An 18,377-nucleotide genomic window follows, 5' to 3' on the forward strand; every position below is an offset into this window, starting at 1 on the left:
CGTCGATGAGGTGCGGTGCGACAGACGGTATGCGTGGCACGACGACATATTCGGAATTGTAAAGTCGGCAGTGGAGCAGTGTAAGTTGGTCGACCCATTTGTGAATACTGCAGTGTGCGAAGAGTTACGGCACTACATCATGTCTAGCGCAATCTGTTTCAACACGGGTGCTGCAACGTGATCCCTCTTGCTCTTGAGCCCAGGAATAGTGGTAGAGATCGAAGGTATCGAAAAGACCCACGGAGGGGAGCTGGGGACGACTGATCTGCCAACAAAAGCCGGTAGCAACGGCTTTACAGCAGCGATGCAGCGAGAAATGTTGCTCTGCCTCGCCTTTTGAGCATCGACACAAAGGGGTGATGACGGTGTTCCGCGACGAGGCGTAGATAATGGCGCACAGTTTCTCTGAGACGTAAGACCTCTACTGGCAGCTCGCGGGCCTCTGCCACCGCCATGCGCGTTTCAGCGGCGCGGGGTACATGGAGGCAGATCCTCAAGCTTCTGTCATCATACACCTAAGCCTCTGTTCAGAAGTTCTTGAGATTCCGTATAAGACCTGGGTGCTGTAGAGAATGGTCCCCCGAACCAATGCCCCATGAATCGATACGAGCGCTTCCTGATCAATCCCCCATGCACCGCCAAGGAAGTGAGAAATGACATTGGTCCTGCGTTGAACTTTCGCTTCCAGGTACCTGATATGGTCGCTCCACGAGAGATTGGCATCCAAGATAACACCCAGGAATTTATCGCACTTCACTTGGCTGAGTGTATTATTGCCTAGCGAAAGAGGGAAGACGCTCATGCGTTTCCGCATGAACGGGAGCACAACTGTCTTCTCATCCGAGATGTCCATGCCAGACTTAGTGAAGTAATGCTGAACAGCATCCAACGAGGTTTGAAGGCGGCGTAGAATCACTGTCGTTGATTTACCGGTGGTCAAAACGCACACATCGTCTGCATATACAGAGAGCTGAACATTGCGATGAACGCAACGCTTCATATACGCCATAACCAAATTGAAGAGGATGAGACTTAATGCACTTCCTTGAGGAACGCCTTGGGTCGAAATTGTTTTTTGCATGTCACCGTTCCGAGTGCGGACGAAAATGGTTCTGTTGGACAAGAAGTCAGCCACCCAGACAAAAACCCTGCGAGACACTCTAGCCCGAAGGAGGGTGTGGAATACATTAGCATGACTGACCGTAACATAGGCACGTTTGACATCAAGGAAAACAGCCTCGACAATCCTCTTGCAGCTCTTGGCGACTTCAACAGCAGTCACAAGGTCCATAAGGGAGCCAACTGAGCTACGCTGCCGACGGAAGCCCGCCGTCTCATCATGGAAAACGTGATTCCTTTCCAACCACCATTCCAGCCTGTGTAAAACCATCCGCTCCATCACCTTACCAATACAACTGGTAACGCTAACTTGACGAAAAGAGGACAGGGCGACGGATGCTTCCCAGGCTTCAGCAATGGGACCATCATGGCTCAAGAAAGGCGTCACTAGAACGCTCAAAAAGTCGCAAAAGCTACTTGGAAGCATCTATTCGGTGCTGTCTCTCATCGGCATTTAAACATTACGGTGCTTACTCGGTACCCACTACGGTACCCAATTGCTCATGAACTAAAAACGGAATGCGTTCTTCGGATATGTCTAACATCTCCTCCGGCGGAAAAATGAACTGAGAAGTCAACTGGTAAAGGTTCGTTCCCAGTTTGTACCAAATGGTAATCATCCCTAACCAACTGGTACCAAACCGGTGGCAATGGGAAACTGAAGTGGTACCAGTTCAAGAGGCACTGATGGCAACTGGAAAGTGAACTGGTACCGGTTCAAGTTGGGCTGGTGAAAACGGGGCACTATATCCCAGACAACACAAAACATCACTGGGACGTCCGAAAAAGATCCCCACGTCCCACGTCCCGCATGAGCATTCCGTTAGACGTCTCAAGGACAGCTGCGGCGGGCTACCGCTATGAAGTCCATCTTGCGCACTTCAGCCGTCGTAGTGGGGACCTCCCTGCAGGCACCACTCTCCCACTCCCTCTCTCTTTCTGAATAAAGGCTGAGTCCACTGCAGTGGACTCCCCTCGTGTGCACAAACATTGCTGCAGACACCGCGCGAGGCAAGTGGTGTTGTTGAAAAGGGCGATTGCAAATATTGTCATTTTGGCCTTGTTGTCGGCCTGCAGCATGAGCTGAAGGGGCGCCGGGATTTGACTGACGAAATTCACGTCAACGTCAACGTCAAACAAACAAAGGTAAAAGGGTAATTCATAATTCATTTTACCCTTTTACCTTTGTTTGACAAAGCACGTGTGCTTCCCTCTCCCCTTGTGCATATCCCCCTCTCATTCTTTGGAATTCTCGTGCGTCACCATAATACCCCAATCCTGTTGAAGACAGCGCCGCTGTCGAAACATCGAATGCCCCCTCTTAGTTCTTAATAAAGTCCCTTTTTACACCTTTGCATGTAGAAGCAGTGTCTCCACCACTGATTCTTATTGAATATCTAGATATATATATATTTATATATATATCTTTTTTTTCTGCGTGTTCGACCAAGAATAAAATGAACTCCTGCAAAAGAACAATGAGCGCATGTGACCTGCGGAGTGCGCGCAAGGCTTCTAGCTTTCCCCCACACTTTAAAAGAAATTCTTCTTGTGACAAGATCCTTTTTCCCTGAGTCATTTTAATTCGTTCACCAGCATACAACTTCAATGTATTAAGGTGCAGTGAGAATGTAGGAGAGAAAGAAAAACTGAACCGAAAGGAAGAGTTCGCTCTCTAAGTATCGATTTGTTGATTTCTGCTGCAGGTGGTAGTGTATTTAGAACTTTATCAGGTCGGTTGCATTAGTTTCTGCTAGCCCGAGCAGTATGAATTATTACAGGCATCTGAAAGCAGTGTGATCCACGCAAGTACGCGTTCCTCTGGTAAATGATGTACGTCCGCCGTCAGTCTGAGACTAATAGTACGACAATCGGGCGTTTCACTGGCAGAGATGTAGCTTCCTATAGCCATCCCCGAAGCAGCGTAGCGTGAGCCACTCGCAGCCTCCCATGGCATGGTCCTCCCCAGCCGCACTGCTCGTGCCAGCGGGAAGGTGCTGAAAACAAGAAATAAATTTGTTTCGAACACATGTGTTTCGAATGTGTTTGTGTTTGTGTGTGGAGATTTGTTGCTTATCTGTTGCACACGGCCAATACAGATTATTTATTTATTAACTTTTTTTCAGTTTTGTTAGGAAGCGAAGTATCCATTTAACAGAATGGAAATGGTATGTTTGAATTGGATACAACTTTAGGCTTCAGTGGGAGGGATGTACGGCATTGGCATATCTTGCGTCTTTATATCTTTGCAATTTTCAGTTTCATTGTAACATCATTCAAATAATCAATGCAATATTTATCATAATTGAGAAATATTTTTGGTCTTTCTTCATCTTCGATTTTGTGTTTGCAGCTGGGAGACTGCATTTCTCTGGAAGGTGGCTTCTGTGTTAGTCTTAGAGCTTATTGTGAACTTATTCTTATTGTGAACTTATTGGGAAACGGCAAAAAGGAGAAATAATAATTCCGATTGAGTAAAATTTATGTGGCAGGTCAGGGACCATGGAACATGGAAACATTTCATCTTTAAAGTTTGCATGGTGCTCTATTGTACCTGGGTTTTGACTTCTGATATATTAAGATCTGAGGTTATCGAAGCTTCAGTGGGAGCCCAGAAAACTCTTAAATATGCCCGGAAGAATCTCAGGTGCCAGTGCGGTTACTTGTGTCAACATTTTGCACTTACTCTATCATAGATTTATATCTATGTTGCCCATTACCGTTTCAGATGCTCCTCAGTACCCTCACACTACTGCTGTCTGGCAGGAAAATCGATGCAGAGCAATCAACACTGTTGCATCAACAGCCACACGCATCACGCCACGCACAAGTACTCTTCATTTTATATTACACCACTGCCCTAATCTGGTTGACTCAAGCCGTATTATATGGGACAGTTAAACACACTACCATTTGCATATTTTTAAACAAAGCTATGAGTCATGTAGATGTAATTTCCACAAGTTATGCAACCACTGGAGAACCTGTGCAAGATATTTTGTGGCTCTAATTAGCATAATTACCAGAAAAGTGGCCACCTTAGCTGACTGACTGCTCGTGCGCGGTTGTTCTAGTTGCATTTCGGTCTGAAAATTGAAATTGTTTTCTCAATATCCAACTCTGAAAACGAAATTTACTCAACGAATGAATTTTCTTTATGGAGAAAAATATTTTGGGAAGGCAAGGGAGCTACTGTAACAGCGTTTTACGTAGTCCTCATGTCGTAGCTGAACAGTGGCAGACGCCTTAGCAACAGCAACAGTGACAGGGTGGTAGGCTGCACCAAAGCAGACATCTCACTGAAACATCTGGGGGTCATTCCATGCCGAAAGTCCCAGACATTGCTCTCGACCATCCTCGATTTCATTAAAAAATTGTGGTTGGTCCCCAGACAGCTAATGCACCCCCAGCTCACTTTTTGCTGCGATTTTCTTTTCTTTTTCGCGCTGTGGCTACCTCTTGTGGTCGACTGTTCCCATGCAGCTAATGCTAACCTCTGGCAAATTTTTGCTGAAAAAAAAATTTTCGCTGCTAAAAAATTTTTCGACGAAATTTTGCAAAAGAAACGTTCAAGGGGCGTAGTATCAAATGGAATTTGTCTCATATTTTTCTTAGGATCACGTCAGTGTGCGATTATTGACGGCTGAATATGTGGTAAAAAGCAATATTTCTGAAACTCATGAATTTTTTCTGCGTACTCTTCCAAGCCTGCGCGCCTCAAAATATTTTACTGTGTTCTATGCCTCCTACACAACAGCGCTAGCACAGCGTAGTCAAATAACTATGAAAAATTTGCAGCGTTCCATGAAAAACTCCAAAAACTCCAGCAATTTTAGTTTTCTCAGGGCATAAACTCTCGAATAAAAAGTGTATATCAACCTTCAACGGGTCTTGGCACGAAAATATTGTTTTGCCTTCAACCAGAAGAGATTTGGTTGGAATTTGCTCAAAAACTATTTTGTTGAAATTTTTTTTTGCCGCCAGGTAGGTTACATGTCAAATCGCAACCTTCAAGAGGCAGACGTGCTGCGAAGAACTTTTTTGCAGCAAAAATGACCCGGAAATGCATTAGCTACATGGGAACAATCAACTACAATTCATTTGAAAGAAATCTGGGGTGGTTGAGGGCACTATCTGGGACGTTTGGCATGGATTGACCCAAGCTGCAAGTTTGTACCGTCCATGAAATGCTCCTGCAAATATAGAAGGTGTACTTCATGCAGAAGTGCCACTTCTTCTACAACTGCAGTATTCTTTAACGGAAATTTGCAAAATGAACAATTCCAAATCATAAGTACACCAGTAAAAATAAGGTACGTAAAATGAATATTTAGCTCATCGTGTAAGTCAAACTTACAGGATCTCTGGCAACCATTTTCTGCCATGGTGTAGAGCCTCCCTGTAAAATGTAAATCCCTGTGGCTCATGTAGTTCTATTATGAAAATATTGTGTGGAATAAAATAAATATTGTTGCATGTCAATTGAAATCGACCACGAGGTATCACTAAGTCATGTCATGTGGGGTCGGTATAAATGGCAACATTAGTCGGGATAAGTTTGTAGAAGCGACTTGTTTAACATAACATATCGTTTGCAATGTCAAGCTCAAAATTTGTGGCTTCGTGAGTATCATTATCAAGTACACTTGTAACAAACATGTATGGTGCAATCATGACACCTTGCATGTAATTACAGATTACACACACTAAACATGTTGTTTAGTGTGTGTCACCACACCACCTTTCGTGGAGCAACCTTTATGCCAAAGTATGAAAAGCGTTTCATTATAATTTTATACATGTCTTAGTGCTGAAAGTACATGACAAATAGGATGTTATTTCATGATGGCATTGCATTCCGTGGCTTACCTTATTTCTCTTCTAGAACTCCAAGTCGAGCATTCTACTCACACGTGGTGTCCATGTCTTGGGAGCGCTATCCTTTCCCAGCAGACGTTGTGGGAACTGGAGATGTAAGTGTTTTAATGCCAGTGAACAGCAGAATGAGCTCGGCTGTCACTCACATCCTTGTGTTAATAGATTGCCTAATATGTGGGAACGCAACGCTGAAGCATGCGTTGTGAGTACGATGACAGGCGGAAGTACAAGTGCTCTGCGTCTGTGTAATAGGGATATCCTGTTTTGCTGGGACGTCCACATTATATTAGAGCAAGGAGTTTACCTTATAACAGAGTTGGTACAGTTTGGTATGTGATGTACTAGGAAGGGAATAGAAAAGCGGTGTAGCATAATTTTATTTTTTTCTGTAATCCTTCAGTTTATTACCATTATTTGATTGTTGCTTGTGCATTTGGAACTTAATTGCATGATTGCTGTGCTGTGCACTTGCTTTTTAAACGTCGTGCATGTAACGTAGGATTGATTTCAGTGGTCGCCTAACGACAGCTGCTTGATGCCCTAAAAACGGTAAGACTCAGGCCCTGAAGTGGTCATGGCATGATTACCTTTGCAAAGCCAGTGCAGCACCTATACCTGTGTTCCATGTGTTATCATGAACGGTGTCTTTATTATTATTACTTTTTTTAATAGGAAGGGTTTGTCCTAATGACCCCTTGTGTCGTTTACACAGGCACCGACATCGAGAATGCACAGCACATGCATCTGTATGTCGACAAGATCGTCCTGTTTCGAGTCATACATTTGGAGGAGGGGGTGGCAGCCATCGTTTCAGCATATTGGATGTTTCGGATAGCGTACGACACAAAGCCATATAACACACTGTGCACTCTTGAGAGAATTCTCCTGAAACTATCGCACTCCAATGCGAGGGTCCCCGTTATCAAGTTCCTCAGCAAGTGCAAGAAGCACTTTGACTAACAACAAGAGTAACAACAAAAAGGAGACAACAACAAGGAGGCTATTATAGTCAACTAGATACTAGTCATTATCAGTTTATGACATGCGGTGTTGTGAAGTGGTTCTGCTACAGTGAAGACAGTACAAATGAAGGCTATTGTACCGGATCAAGTGTTTGATCATCAGTTACAAGTTTCATTGTACTGATTATTATAGCCCTTCTCAGATTACCATATGACGTGTGGTGTCGTGAAGTGGTTCTGCTACAGTGAAGACAGTACAAATGAAGGCTATTGTAACGGACCAAGTGTTTGATCTGTTACAAGGTTCCGATCCCTTCACCTCCGTCAGTTCTATCCCGAAGAAATCGAAGTGTCCACGCCCTTTTTCTCGGACCTCTTCCTCATTCTCGTAATACTGTCTTCCCCCCCCCCTCCTTCCTCTCGAGATTGACGAGGATGTTCCGACGAGAGTTGATGTGTGTCTGGGGAATCCAAGTGTCCACGATACGGGGCTAGGTGGTCAACGTGAACGACAATACGCCGGGAACGTCCAGAACGCCTCACGCGGTGCACAACGTCGTTCAGACGCCTCGTTATGACGTAGGGTCCCACACCGACTGGCCTTCTGAGAAACCTGCATCTGACGCTCTCAGGTCGTAACGAGTTTTCATGCATGTGAATGCCTCTTGTATGTGCGCTCTCGCGAAGTCATGCACCGTTTCTAAGCGGGAGCGCAGGCTCTGAAGGTAGGTGGGAACGTCAATTTCAGCATCCGGCGTTGGACAAAGTGCTAGGTCATTGGGGAGGCGCAAGTTCCGCCCGGTGAGCACCATGGCTGGAGTTCCCCCGAGTGGCTTCATGCGGCGCTGTTCGGTAGGATAAAAGGAAAAGAGGGATGAGTCCGTCCCAGTTTCGTTGATTATAGGAAACGAAAAGGCTCATATGTTGCAGGATGGTGCGGTTGAATCTTTCGACCATTCCGTCCGACTGTGGATGTAGCGGTGTCGTGCGTGTCTTGGCTATGCCGAGATATTTGCACATTTCCTGGAACACCTGAGACTCGAAGTTCCGCCCTTAATCCGAGTGCAGTTGGATTGGCGCGCCGAAGCGTGAAACCCATTCATTTACCAACGCCTCGGCCACTGTCACCGCCTCTTGATTTGGTAGTGGGTAAGCTTCGGGCCATTTAGTAACGTAGTCCATGACAACCAAAATATATTTGTTCCCACGCGCTGCAGTCGGTAAAGGACCGATAATGTCTAAGGCAGCACTTTCGAACGGTATGCCCGAGGCACACTCCTGAAGTTTAGCTCATGTTCGAGTGTGCGGCCCTTTTCTCGACGCACAAAGGTCACAAGCTCGCCACCATTCTTCAACATCTCGTTTGTATACGACCCAGTAGTATCTTTCCCGAACTTTCGAGAGCGTCTTATTCACTCCGTAGTGGCCACCCGCCGGACTACTGTGAAGCATGTGGAGGACCTCCTTTCTGAGGACCTCGGGGAGTATAAGCTTGTGTTTCGAAGTCTGCTGACTCCCACACACGGTATAGAAGACCATCATTCAATTAAAGCGATCCCCAAATCGCCCAGTAGCTTTTCAACTGCTCTGATTATCGTGACACTTCGGGCCATAGGGGCCGGGTGCCCTTAACGGGGCCTATATTGGGGTCTCCATCCTGTGCCATTCGTATATATTCCCTGTTGCCGGTGATATCTACGCCGATCGCGCAGGTCCTACGCTGAGAATAGTCAGCTTGTGCTGAGTTTGTCAACGGGTTGTCCTCCAAAGCGAGGTGCTGGGTACAGCGACCGCAGCCCGTGTTGGAGCAGGGTATTCTGGACAGACCATCGGCGTTTGCGTGGTTGACGCATCGACGGTGTTTTGAGGTAAAGTCGTACTCCTGCAGGGTTTGAAGCCAGCGGGCGACTTGTCCCTCTGGGTTGCGGAAGGTAAGAAGCCATTGCAAGGCGTAAAAAGTAAGAGTAAAGTGCCGACCATAGAGGTAGTGGTGGATATGTTGAACAGATTTGACAACTGCCAGTAGTTCCTTCCGAGTGACACAATAATTTCTTTCGGGCTTTCGAAGTGATCTGCTGAAGCATGCAATCATTCTGTCTTGCCCATCCTGCACTTGTGAGAGGACAACACCAATGCCAGTTTGGCTGGCGTCTCTGTCCAGGATAAATGGGGCATCTGGCATAGGGAAGGCAAGCACCGGAGGAGTCATCAAAGAGGACTTCAAGGCGGGGAATGCTTCGTTGCATGAAGGAGACCAGCGGATAGCCTGGCCTGTGTTCAGCGACTGGTAGAGACGGTCGGCCAATTCAGCAAAAGTGTGGGACAAATGATCTGGAGTAGGAGCAGAATCCCAGAAATGTGCGAAGGCTGGACTTATCTGTGGGTGCGGGCCACGCCTGAATGGACTTCACTTTCGCAGAATCAGCCTGGACGCCGTTGGCCGAGACGAGATGTCCAAGATAGACCACAGAAGGCTTAAGAAAGTTGCACTTCTTGGGATTAAGCTTCAAATTTGCTTCGCAAAGCCGGCGCACTCGGCGTAGGCGGTCGAGGTGCTGATGCAACGTCCTGCTGTGAACAATGATCTCGTCAATGTCGGCAGGCTTCAGGAGGTAGACCGGATAAGACGGACACCATGAGGCGTTGAAAAGTAGCTGGTGCGTTACAGAAACCAAATGGTATAACCTTTAACTGCCACAAGCCCCGACCAGTTGTAAATGCAGTCTTTTCCTTGTCCGTCGGGGCTAATTCAACCTGCCAGTACCCGCTGCGCAAGTCAAGGGTAGAAAACCATGAGGCTCCTGCCAATGCATGCAAAGTGTCATCAATGCGCGGCAGAGGGTACGAGTCCTTTTTGGTCACGTCGTTCAGTCGCCGATAATCCACACAAAATCTTGTCGAACCGTCCTTTTTCTTGACGAGCACGATAAGACATGCCCAGGGACTAGCAGAGGGTTCTATAATATTCTGATTTTTCATCTCTAGCAGTAACTGGTCCACCTCAGAAGTACTGGCCAATGGAAGACGTCTTGGAGACTGCTTTATGGGAGAGGCAGCGCCAGTATCTATGTGATGCCTGACTGCATAGTCCTACCAAGGTCCGCCGGGGAAAACGAGAAAATATCGGGGAATTCCAGGAACAAAGCGCGTAACTCCGTCTTTTGTTGTTCTAGCAATGGCGAGTCTGAACAGTCGACAAGTTCTTCTAGGTAGCCAAGTCGGGACGCCTTGGGTTGGCTGGAGGGGGGGCAGGGGGGCTCGGTGCAGTGGTATCCTCTCCATAATGTGCAGCACGTACTTCCGTAATCTGGGAGCATTTCGCCAGTCGCTGTCCCTTGTGCAGCACAATAGGTGATGGAGTAACGTTGAGAACGCGAACCGGCACCACACCGCCTTCATGACGAACAAGACCACGGGCTACTAAAATCCCAGGAGTTGGTGGCCCTCCTGGACATGGTTCAATGGCGGAAATCATAGACGGTTGCTTCGACTGCGCCGTACGGGGCACAATTATTTCCGTGAACGGTTCCATCAAGACTGTCTGACGACAGATGACGTAAGGGCTGTACCCGGATTCGGGGACCTTGCAAGACCCAAGAATCAGTTGTCGTTGCCCCAGAAGTAGCGTTCCATCACATAGGTTTACAATGCATCCATACTCCTTCATGAATTCAATCCCCAGGATGCACTGGTCCACCACACTAGCGACGTGAACGGCACGTTGAAAGTCTTGGCCAGCTATTGACAGTATGACTGTGGCGATTCCCTGTATTGGGACAGCATCCCCGGCCACCGTCCGGAGTTAAGTTTAAACTGAGCTGTTCAATACTAGGTTCTCCTTGGGCAATTCCTTCAAATACGACGAACTGATGAGACTGATTGTCGCCCCTGTGTCAATGAGCATCTTACAATGCTGGCCGTTGACTTTGCCACCGATATAAAATCCTGATGACGAAGGTGCTTTGTTGACAACGTCCGTGGCTGGGCGACGCCTCCTCCGCCCAGCTAACTGCCGTCTCCCGCCCTCCATCCTCGTCTTCCGTGGGGTGCAGACCGGAATGAAGGGTGCTGCGCAGATTCCCATGAGTGGTTCGGGACAGTCTGACATACACGTCGGAAATGTCCTCTACCTCCGCAGTTCCAACAAGTAAGCGGCTGTGCGGCATTCCAGTAGTGCGTAGGTGCAGTGGTCGCTTGATTAACGCCCATCCTTTCGTCATACGACACAGCGCGAGATAAGGCCTGCGTAGTCCTGGATGCCTGTTTGGCCACGTGTACTTCAAGGGCACTGGTAACGGCCGATCGGAGGCTCAAGGGGCCCGCCAGCCGGACGGTCTGCTGGACGTCAGCATCGGCTATCGGTGTCAACAAAGTAGCCAACAGCGAGGGTGTCCAGGACATCCTGGGCGCAGTCATCAAAAACCACACGAACCTTTCTCTCAATATCACAAGCGAGCTCGGTGAGCGACTCATTTGGAAGTTGTACACGGCATCTCAACTGGGCATGGAATAGCCCTCGCTGATAACGGCCACCGAAACGGTGTTCAAGGGCTTCTGTCCATCGCCTGAAGCTGTGTCTCTCTGACGGCGACAATGTCTGAAGAACTGCCAGCGCAGGCCCTCGTAATGCAGAGACAAGGTGGCATGCTCTCTGTTCTTCCGACCATCCATTAGCGTCGGCCACCACTTCAAACTGTGCCAAATAGCTGCTCCAACGATCCTCGCCGTTGAACTTATCAGGTTTTGCAGCTGCTGAGGGTTGACATGTTGGGTTGACATATGATGGTTGATCGTGGTGTAAACCATCCGCCGTCGTACCAGTTTCAAACCGTCCCTGAGGCAGATGCAACGCGGCAGCGAATTCGGACCGCAACTCTTCCACGACGCCGTGTGTATTCGACTGCAGCAATGTTTCCACTTCCTCTCGGGTAATGAAGCTTGCGGCTTCAGGTTCATGCTCCACTGCAGGAGCCGGTTGCTGGTGTTGTCGTGGGGGCATTGTTCACGCAACGGCAACGGAAATCCCACTTCTGACACCAAATGTTACAAGGTTCTGATCATTTCACTGCCGTTAGTTCTGTCCCGAAGACGTCGAAGTGTCCACACCCTTTCCGTCGGACCTCTTCCCCATTCTCGTAACAGATAATCAGTTACCAGGATTATTACAGCCATGATAGTCCTTATCAGTTTACCATATGACATGCGTGGTGTTATGAAGTGGTTCTGCTACAGTGAAGAAAGTACAAATGAAGGATATTGTACCGGACCAAAGGTTGCATCATCAGTCACCAGTTACAAGTCCTTATCGGTTTACCATATGACATGCGTGGTGTTATGAAGTGGTCCTGCAACAGTGAAGACAGTACAATTGAAGTCTGTTGTACCGCGCCAAGTGTTTGATCATCAGTTACCAGTGTTATTATAGCCATTATTATAGTACATATTTGAAATGCAACGTTAAATTGGTTCTGCCTATCGAAAGCTACCGTGAAGGTGTTGAGTTTATACGAGGGAAACTTATCCATGCTGGCGTTCGAGAGCAGGTGGACGTAGATGTCTGACGTCATTTCCGAATCTTGACCACGTCGCTGCTCGGAACCCAACTGTCGTGTTCTTTGTCGTAACCGAACCAGCGAGCCAAGGAGAAACTCTGACCGTTCACTTGCTTCTTTCTCAGCACTTTCGTTACTGGCCAAGGCTGATTGGCGTCTCGGGTTACGACGAGTACCTCCTCCGGGTAGAAAGATCCGTCCACTTCCGAACCCCCGTAATCTTCCAGGTGCACGACGGGAGGGGAGGTGTCTCTCAGGCGGGAGACGGTGAAAATCTGAGGCGACCAACTCCCTTCCGAGCTCTTATGAAAACATTTTCTGTGTAGTAGGACCCTCACTTTATCCCCCACATTGAGCTTCTTTTTCACGGAGGGTACGACGGGCTTCCCATTTATCTTATTGAACAGCTCCAATTCGTTTTCGGGTGTGACTTCGGACGGGCTGATGCCCAAAGTCCTGTGTTTGGTGTTGTTGTAGTCGCGCACGATCTTGGGAAGCGCGGAAACAAAGTGGTATTTTCTGGTTAGTCTAAAATAGCGGAATATTCTGTCGCGTAAACTGCGTACCACGCGTTCTGACTGCGATGCTTTGATTACTGGAGAGAAGGTGGAATACATGTGGACCTTCTTTCGTGACAGGTACTCCTTGACGGTCTAGTTGTAGAATTCCCCTCCTCTGTCGCAAAAGATGCGTGTAGGGGCGTTACCTCCCCGAAAAAGTCGTATCATGGCCCTTTTCATTTCGGCGGGGCGTTTCGTCTTCAGCGGGAGGGTGCGCAGAAAGCGGGAGAGGGAATCGATCGCCACGAGAATGTAGCGGTAGCCGCTGTTGAATCTCTTGTATTTTGAAAAGTCGGCGAGGTCCATCTGTCACATGTCGTTGATCTTGAGCGCGATGATGCGTCTCCTATTAAACTTTCTTCTGACCGGATGGTGAAGCGTGTAGGCGTCCAGCTTTCTGAGAATGGCAAGAGCCTTCTTTTTACTCAAGCGATGCGCTTTTCTATAGCGATCCACACACCCCAAACCACCCTCTGGCTTCTCATATCCCTCCATAAATCGTCCACACAATGGAGGTCTACTGCTGCTGCTGCTGTTGAGGCTCGCGAGATTTGGGTAGAGAAATCAGGCGTAATAGTTTCGAGACTTTGGGGAACCAGGAAGGTTTCTTTCCCGTTTTACGTTGCAACAAATAATTGACGAGTTACGGAGAGTTACCCGACGCGGAGACACAACCCTCCCGATCCCAAGAAAGAACCTTCTTTAATTCCGAGACGACCCTTTCCGCTTCCTCTCCGTCAACCTCTGGAGAGAGGAGCGAATAGTCAAAGTCATCTGTAGCGTCGGACGCCTTGTTTTTATTGTCGTAGGGGTCGAATCTGTACTGCTTGAGTATGCGATACAGTGCTTGTAGTATGAGTTCCACTTTGACGTCGTCACTCTCCTTCGAGGAAAGAATGTTTCCGATGGAGGAGGTGGTCACTTCAATTCTCTTAGCCATTGACGAAAAGGTTCAACACGGCGGAAAGTAGGAGAGGAACCACCGACGAAAGAATGCCCTGTCCTCGCTGCTGAGACAGATAGCGCTTCAAACGTTGCGGATTCTTGTGAATCATTTTGTGAATCATCCACGATGCGGCGAATAAATTCGCGAAGTTCTTCGTTTTTTGTCTTTCCTCGCCGACGAGAAACGCAGGAGAATAAACCACACATGGCGTTTTCCACGTATCGGTCAGAATGATCACGCGAGCGCGGTGCGCGCTGCCTTTATACAGATAAACGCGCGCAAATAAAGGAGAGCGAAACCGAAACCAAGAAGCCACCCGTCGCCGCTAGGAGCGCGCGGGCGCGCAGCGGGAGGAGCAGAGAGCCGAAACCACCCGCGGGCGAGGGGGCGGCGCAGAGGGCGCTAGGAGACAATCCTGTCCGGCGTTATCCCACCCGCACACGGAAGAGCCTGGAACGGTATGGCTACAGCTGAAGAGGGAGGGATGTAGTAGCCGCGAAGAAGAAGAGGCGCGTGCGTGCACGTAGTTCTGTTTTTGCTTTTGGTTTCCTCAGAAGCGGCTGCTTCAGTTCATATCTGTTTGCTGCTATGTTGCATTAAATATTTTATCACTCTTGCGACTGGCAAGTCTTGGGTCATCTCAACACCCTGCTAGGGATCGTTAGCTCCGCGACAGCGCATTGGATTTTGCCTCTCAAGGCGCCGTGGCTTAGGTGGTTAAAGCGCCTGTCTAGTAAACAGGAGAGCGAGTGTTCGACTCCGTCCGGTGCCTTACAGTCCCATCATTGGCGTGTTTATGTTACAGTTTGGTAGACTCTCTTGTTCACGCCATGCTAGGGATCGTTAGCTCCGCGACACCGCATTGGATTTCGCCTCCCGAGGCGCCGTGGCTTAGGTGGTTAAAGTGCATGTCTAGTAAACAGGAGATCGAGGGTTAGCCTGCCTCCGGTGCCTCACTGTCCGATCATTGGCGTGTCTATGTTACAGTTTGGTAGACTCTCTTGTTCACGCCCTGGTAGGGATCGTTCGCTCCGGGACGCCGCATTGGATTTTGCCTTGCGTGGCGCTGTGGCTTAGGTGGTTAAAGTGCATGTCTAGAAAAACTGGAGATCGAGGGTTCGGCTCCCTCCGCTGCCTAACTGTCCCATCATTGGCGTGTTTATGTTACAGTTTCGTAGGCTCTCTTGTTCACGCCCTGCTAGGGATCGTGAGCCCCACGACACCGTATTGGATTTCGCCTCCCAAGGCGTCGTGCCTTAGGTGGTTAAAGCGCCTGTCTAGTTAACAGAAGATCGAGGGTTCGACTCCCTCCGCTGCCTAACTGTCCCATTATTGGCATGTTGATGTTACAGTTTCGGTAGACTCTCTTGTTCACGCCATGCTAGGGATCGTTAGCTCCGCGACACCGCATTGGATTTCGCCTCCCGAGGCGCCGTGGCTTAGGTGGTTAAAGTGCATGTCTAGTAAACAGGAGATCGAGGGTTAGCCTGCCTCCGGTGCCTCACTGTCCGATCATTGGCGTGTCTATGTTACAGTTTGGTAGACTCTCTTGTTCACGCCCTGGTAGGGATCGTTCGCTCCGGGACGCCGCATTGGATTTTGCCTTGCGTGGCGCTGTGGCTTAGGTGGTTAAAGTGCATGTCTAGAAAAACTGGAGATCGAGGGTTCGGCTCCCTCCGCTGCCTAACTGTCCCATCATTGGCGTGTTTATGTTACAGTTTCGTAGGCTCTCTTGTTCACGCCCTGCTAGGGATCGTGAGCCCCACGACACCGTATTGGATTTCGCCTCCCAAGGCGTCGTGCCTTAGGTGGTTAAAGCGCCTGTCTAGTTAACAGAAGATCGAGGGTTCGACTCCCTCCGCTGCCTAACTGTCCCATTATTGGCATGTTGATGTTACAGTTTCGGTAGACTCTCTTGTTCACGCCATGCTAGGGATCGTTAGCTCCGCGACACCGCATTGGATTTCGCCTCCCGAGGCGCCGTGGCTTAGGTGGTTAAAGTGCATGTCTAGTAAACAGGAGATCGAGGGTTAGGCTGCCTCCGGTGCCTTACTGTCCGATCATTGGCGTGTCTATGTTACAGCTTGGTAGACTCTCTTGTTCACGCCCTGGTAGCGATCGTTCGCTCCGGGACGCCGCATTGGATTTTGTCTTGCGTGGCGCTGTGGCTTAGGTGGTTAAAGTGCATGTCTAGAAAAACAGGAGATCGAGGGTTCGACTCCCTCCAGTGCCTTACTGTCCCATCATTGGCGTGTTTATGTTACAGTTTGGTAGACTCTCTTGTTCACGCCCTGCTAGGGATTGTTAGCCCCACACACCGTATTGGATTTCGCCTCCCAAGGCGTCGTGGCTTAGGTGGTTAAAGCGCCTGTCTAGTTAACAGAAGATCGAAGGTTCGACTCCCTCCGCTGCCTAACTGTCCCATTATTGGCATGTTGATGTTACAGTTTCGGCAGACTCTCTTGTTTATGCCCTGCTAGGGATCGTTAACAGCGCGACATCGCATTGGATTTTGCCTTGCGTAGCGCTGTGGCTTAGGTGGTTAAAGTGCGTGTCTAGAAAAACTGGAGATCGAGGGTTCGACTCCCTTCAGTGCCTTACTGTCCCATCATTGGCGTGTTTATGTTACACTTTGGTAGACTCTCTTGTTCACGCCCTGCTAGGGATCGTTAGCTCCGCGACACCGCATTGGATTTCGTCTCGCGAGCCGCCGTGGCTTAGCGTGGTTAAAGCGCATGTCTAGTAAACAGGAGATCGAGGGTTCGACTCCCTCCGCTGCCTAACTGTCCCATCATTGGCGTGTTTATGTTACAGTTTCGGTAGACTCCCTTGTTCATGCCCTGCTAGGGATCGTTAGCATCGCGAAATGGGATTGGAGTTTGCCTTGCATGGCGCCGTGGCTTAGGTGGTTAAAGTGCATGTCTAGAAAAATTGGAGATCGAGGGTTCGACTCCCTCCAGTGCCTTACTGTCCCATCATTGGCGTGTTTATGTTACAGTTTGGTAGACTCTCTTGTTCACGCCCTGCTAGGGATTGTTAGCCCCACGACACCGTATTGGATTTCGCCTCCCATAGCGTCGTGGCTTAGGTGGTTAAAGCGCCTGTCTAGTTAACAGAAGATCGAGGGTTCGACTCCCTCCGCTGCCTAATTGTCCCATTATTGGCGTGTTTATGTTACAGTTTCGGCAGACTATCTTGTTTATGCCCTGCTAGGGATTTTTAACAGCGCGACATCGCATTGGATTTTGCCTTGCGTAGCGCTGTGGCTTAGGTGGTTAAAGTGCATGTCTAGAAAAACTGGAGATCGAGGGTTCGACTCCCTACAGTGCCTTACTGTCCCATCATTGGGGTGTTTATGTTACACTTTGGTAGACTCTCTTGTTCACGCCCTGCTAGGGATCGTTAGCTCCGCGACACCGCATTGGATTTCGTCTCCCGAGCCGCCGTGGCTTAGCGTGGTTAAAGCGCATGTCTAGTAAACAGGAGATCGACGGTTCGACTCCCTCCGCTGCCTAACTGTCCCATCATTGGCGTGTTTATGTTACAGTTTCGGTAGACTCTCTTGCTCATGCCCTGCTAGGGATCGTTAGCATCGCGAAATCGCATTGGAGTTTGCCTTGCATGGCGCCGTGGCTTAGGTGGTTAAAGTGCATGTCTAGAAAAACTGGAGATCGAGGGTTCGACTCCCTCCAGTGCCTTACTGTTCCATCATTGGCGTGTTTATGTTACAGTTTGGTAGACTCTCTTGTTCACGCCCTGCTAGGGATCGTTAGCTCCGCGACACCGCATTGGATTTCGCCTCCCGAGGCGCCGTGGCTTAGGGTGGGTAAAGCGCATGTCTAGTAAACAGGAGATCGACGGTTCGAACACCTCCGCTGCCTAACTGTCCCATCATTGTCGTGTTTTTGTTACAGTTTGGTAGACTCTCTTGTTCACACCCTGCTAGGGATCGTTAGCTCCGCGACGCCGCATTGGATTTCGCCTCTTAAGGCACCGTGGCTTAGGTGGTTAAAGCGCATGTCTAGTAAACAGGAGATCGAGGGTTCGACTCCCTCCGTTGCCTAACCGTCCCATCATTGGCGTGTTTATGTTACAGTTTGGTGGACTCTCTTGTTCATGCCCTGCTAGGGATCGTTAGCTCCGCGACACCGCATTGGATTTTGCCTCCCAAGGCGTCGTGGCTTAGGTGGTTAAAGCGCCTGTCTAGTAAACAGGAGATCGAGGGTTCAACTCCCTCCGGTGCCTAACTGTCCCATCATTGGCATCTTGATGTTATAGTTTCGGTAGACTCTCTTGTTCGTGCCGTGCTAGTGATCGTTAGCATCGCGACATCGTATTGGATTTTGCCTTGCATGGCGCC

General features: G+C 48.9%; 1 protein-coding gene and 1 non-coding gene across 2 annotated transcripts; one reads left to right on the forward strand and one right to left on the reverse strand.

Annotated features, from left to right (window-relative positions):
• Window positions 1–8,550: 8,550 nt before the first annotated feature.
• Window positions 8,551–10,989, reverse strand: LOC135388260 (uncharacterized). Its single transcript, XM_064617694.1, has 4 exons — window positions 10,789–10,989; window positions 10,258–10,725; window positions 9,371–9,613; window positions 8,551–9,243 (listed from the first exon to the last, which is right to left on the reverse strand). The coding sequence occupies exons 1-4, from the start codon at window positions 10,987–10,989 to the stop codon at window positions 8,551–8,553; spliced, it is 1,605 nt and encodes a 534-aa protein (XP_064473764.1).
• Window positions 10,990–18,188: 7,199 nt separating this feature from the next.
• On the forward strand, window positions 18,189–18,262 carry Trnat-agu (transfer RNA threonine (anticodon AGU)). The gene has a single exon. It is a non-coding gene; the product is annotated as a tRNA-Thr (tRNA).
• Window positions 18,263–18,377: the final 115 nt, after the last annotated feature.

Source organism: Ornithodoros turicata, chromosome 1, assembly GCF_037126465.1.
Source record: "Ornithodoros turicata isolate Travis chromosome 1, ASM3712646v1, whole genome shotgun sequence".
Taxonomy (NCBI): domain Eukaryota; kingdom Metazoa; phylum Arthropoda; class Arachnida; order Ixodida; family Argasidae; genus Ornithodoros; species Ornithodoros turicata.

Excerpts from the sequence above, each read along its gene's own strand:
- LOC135388260 (XM_064617694.1), bottom strand. The coding sequence starts at position 10,989 with ATGGAGGGCGGGAGACGGCAGTTAGCTGGGCGGAGGAGGCGTCGCCCA. Across the intron at positions 10,726-10,788 it reads AATTGCCCAAGGAGAACCTA|GGAATCGCCACAGTCATACT; the intron begins GTATTGAACAGC and ends GTCCCAATACAG. Across the intron at positions 9,614-10,257 it reads AATGCTCCCAGATTACGGAA|CTACTTTTCAACGCCTCATG; the intron begins GTACGTGCTGCA and ends GTAACGCACCAG.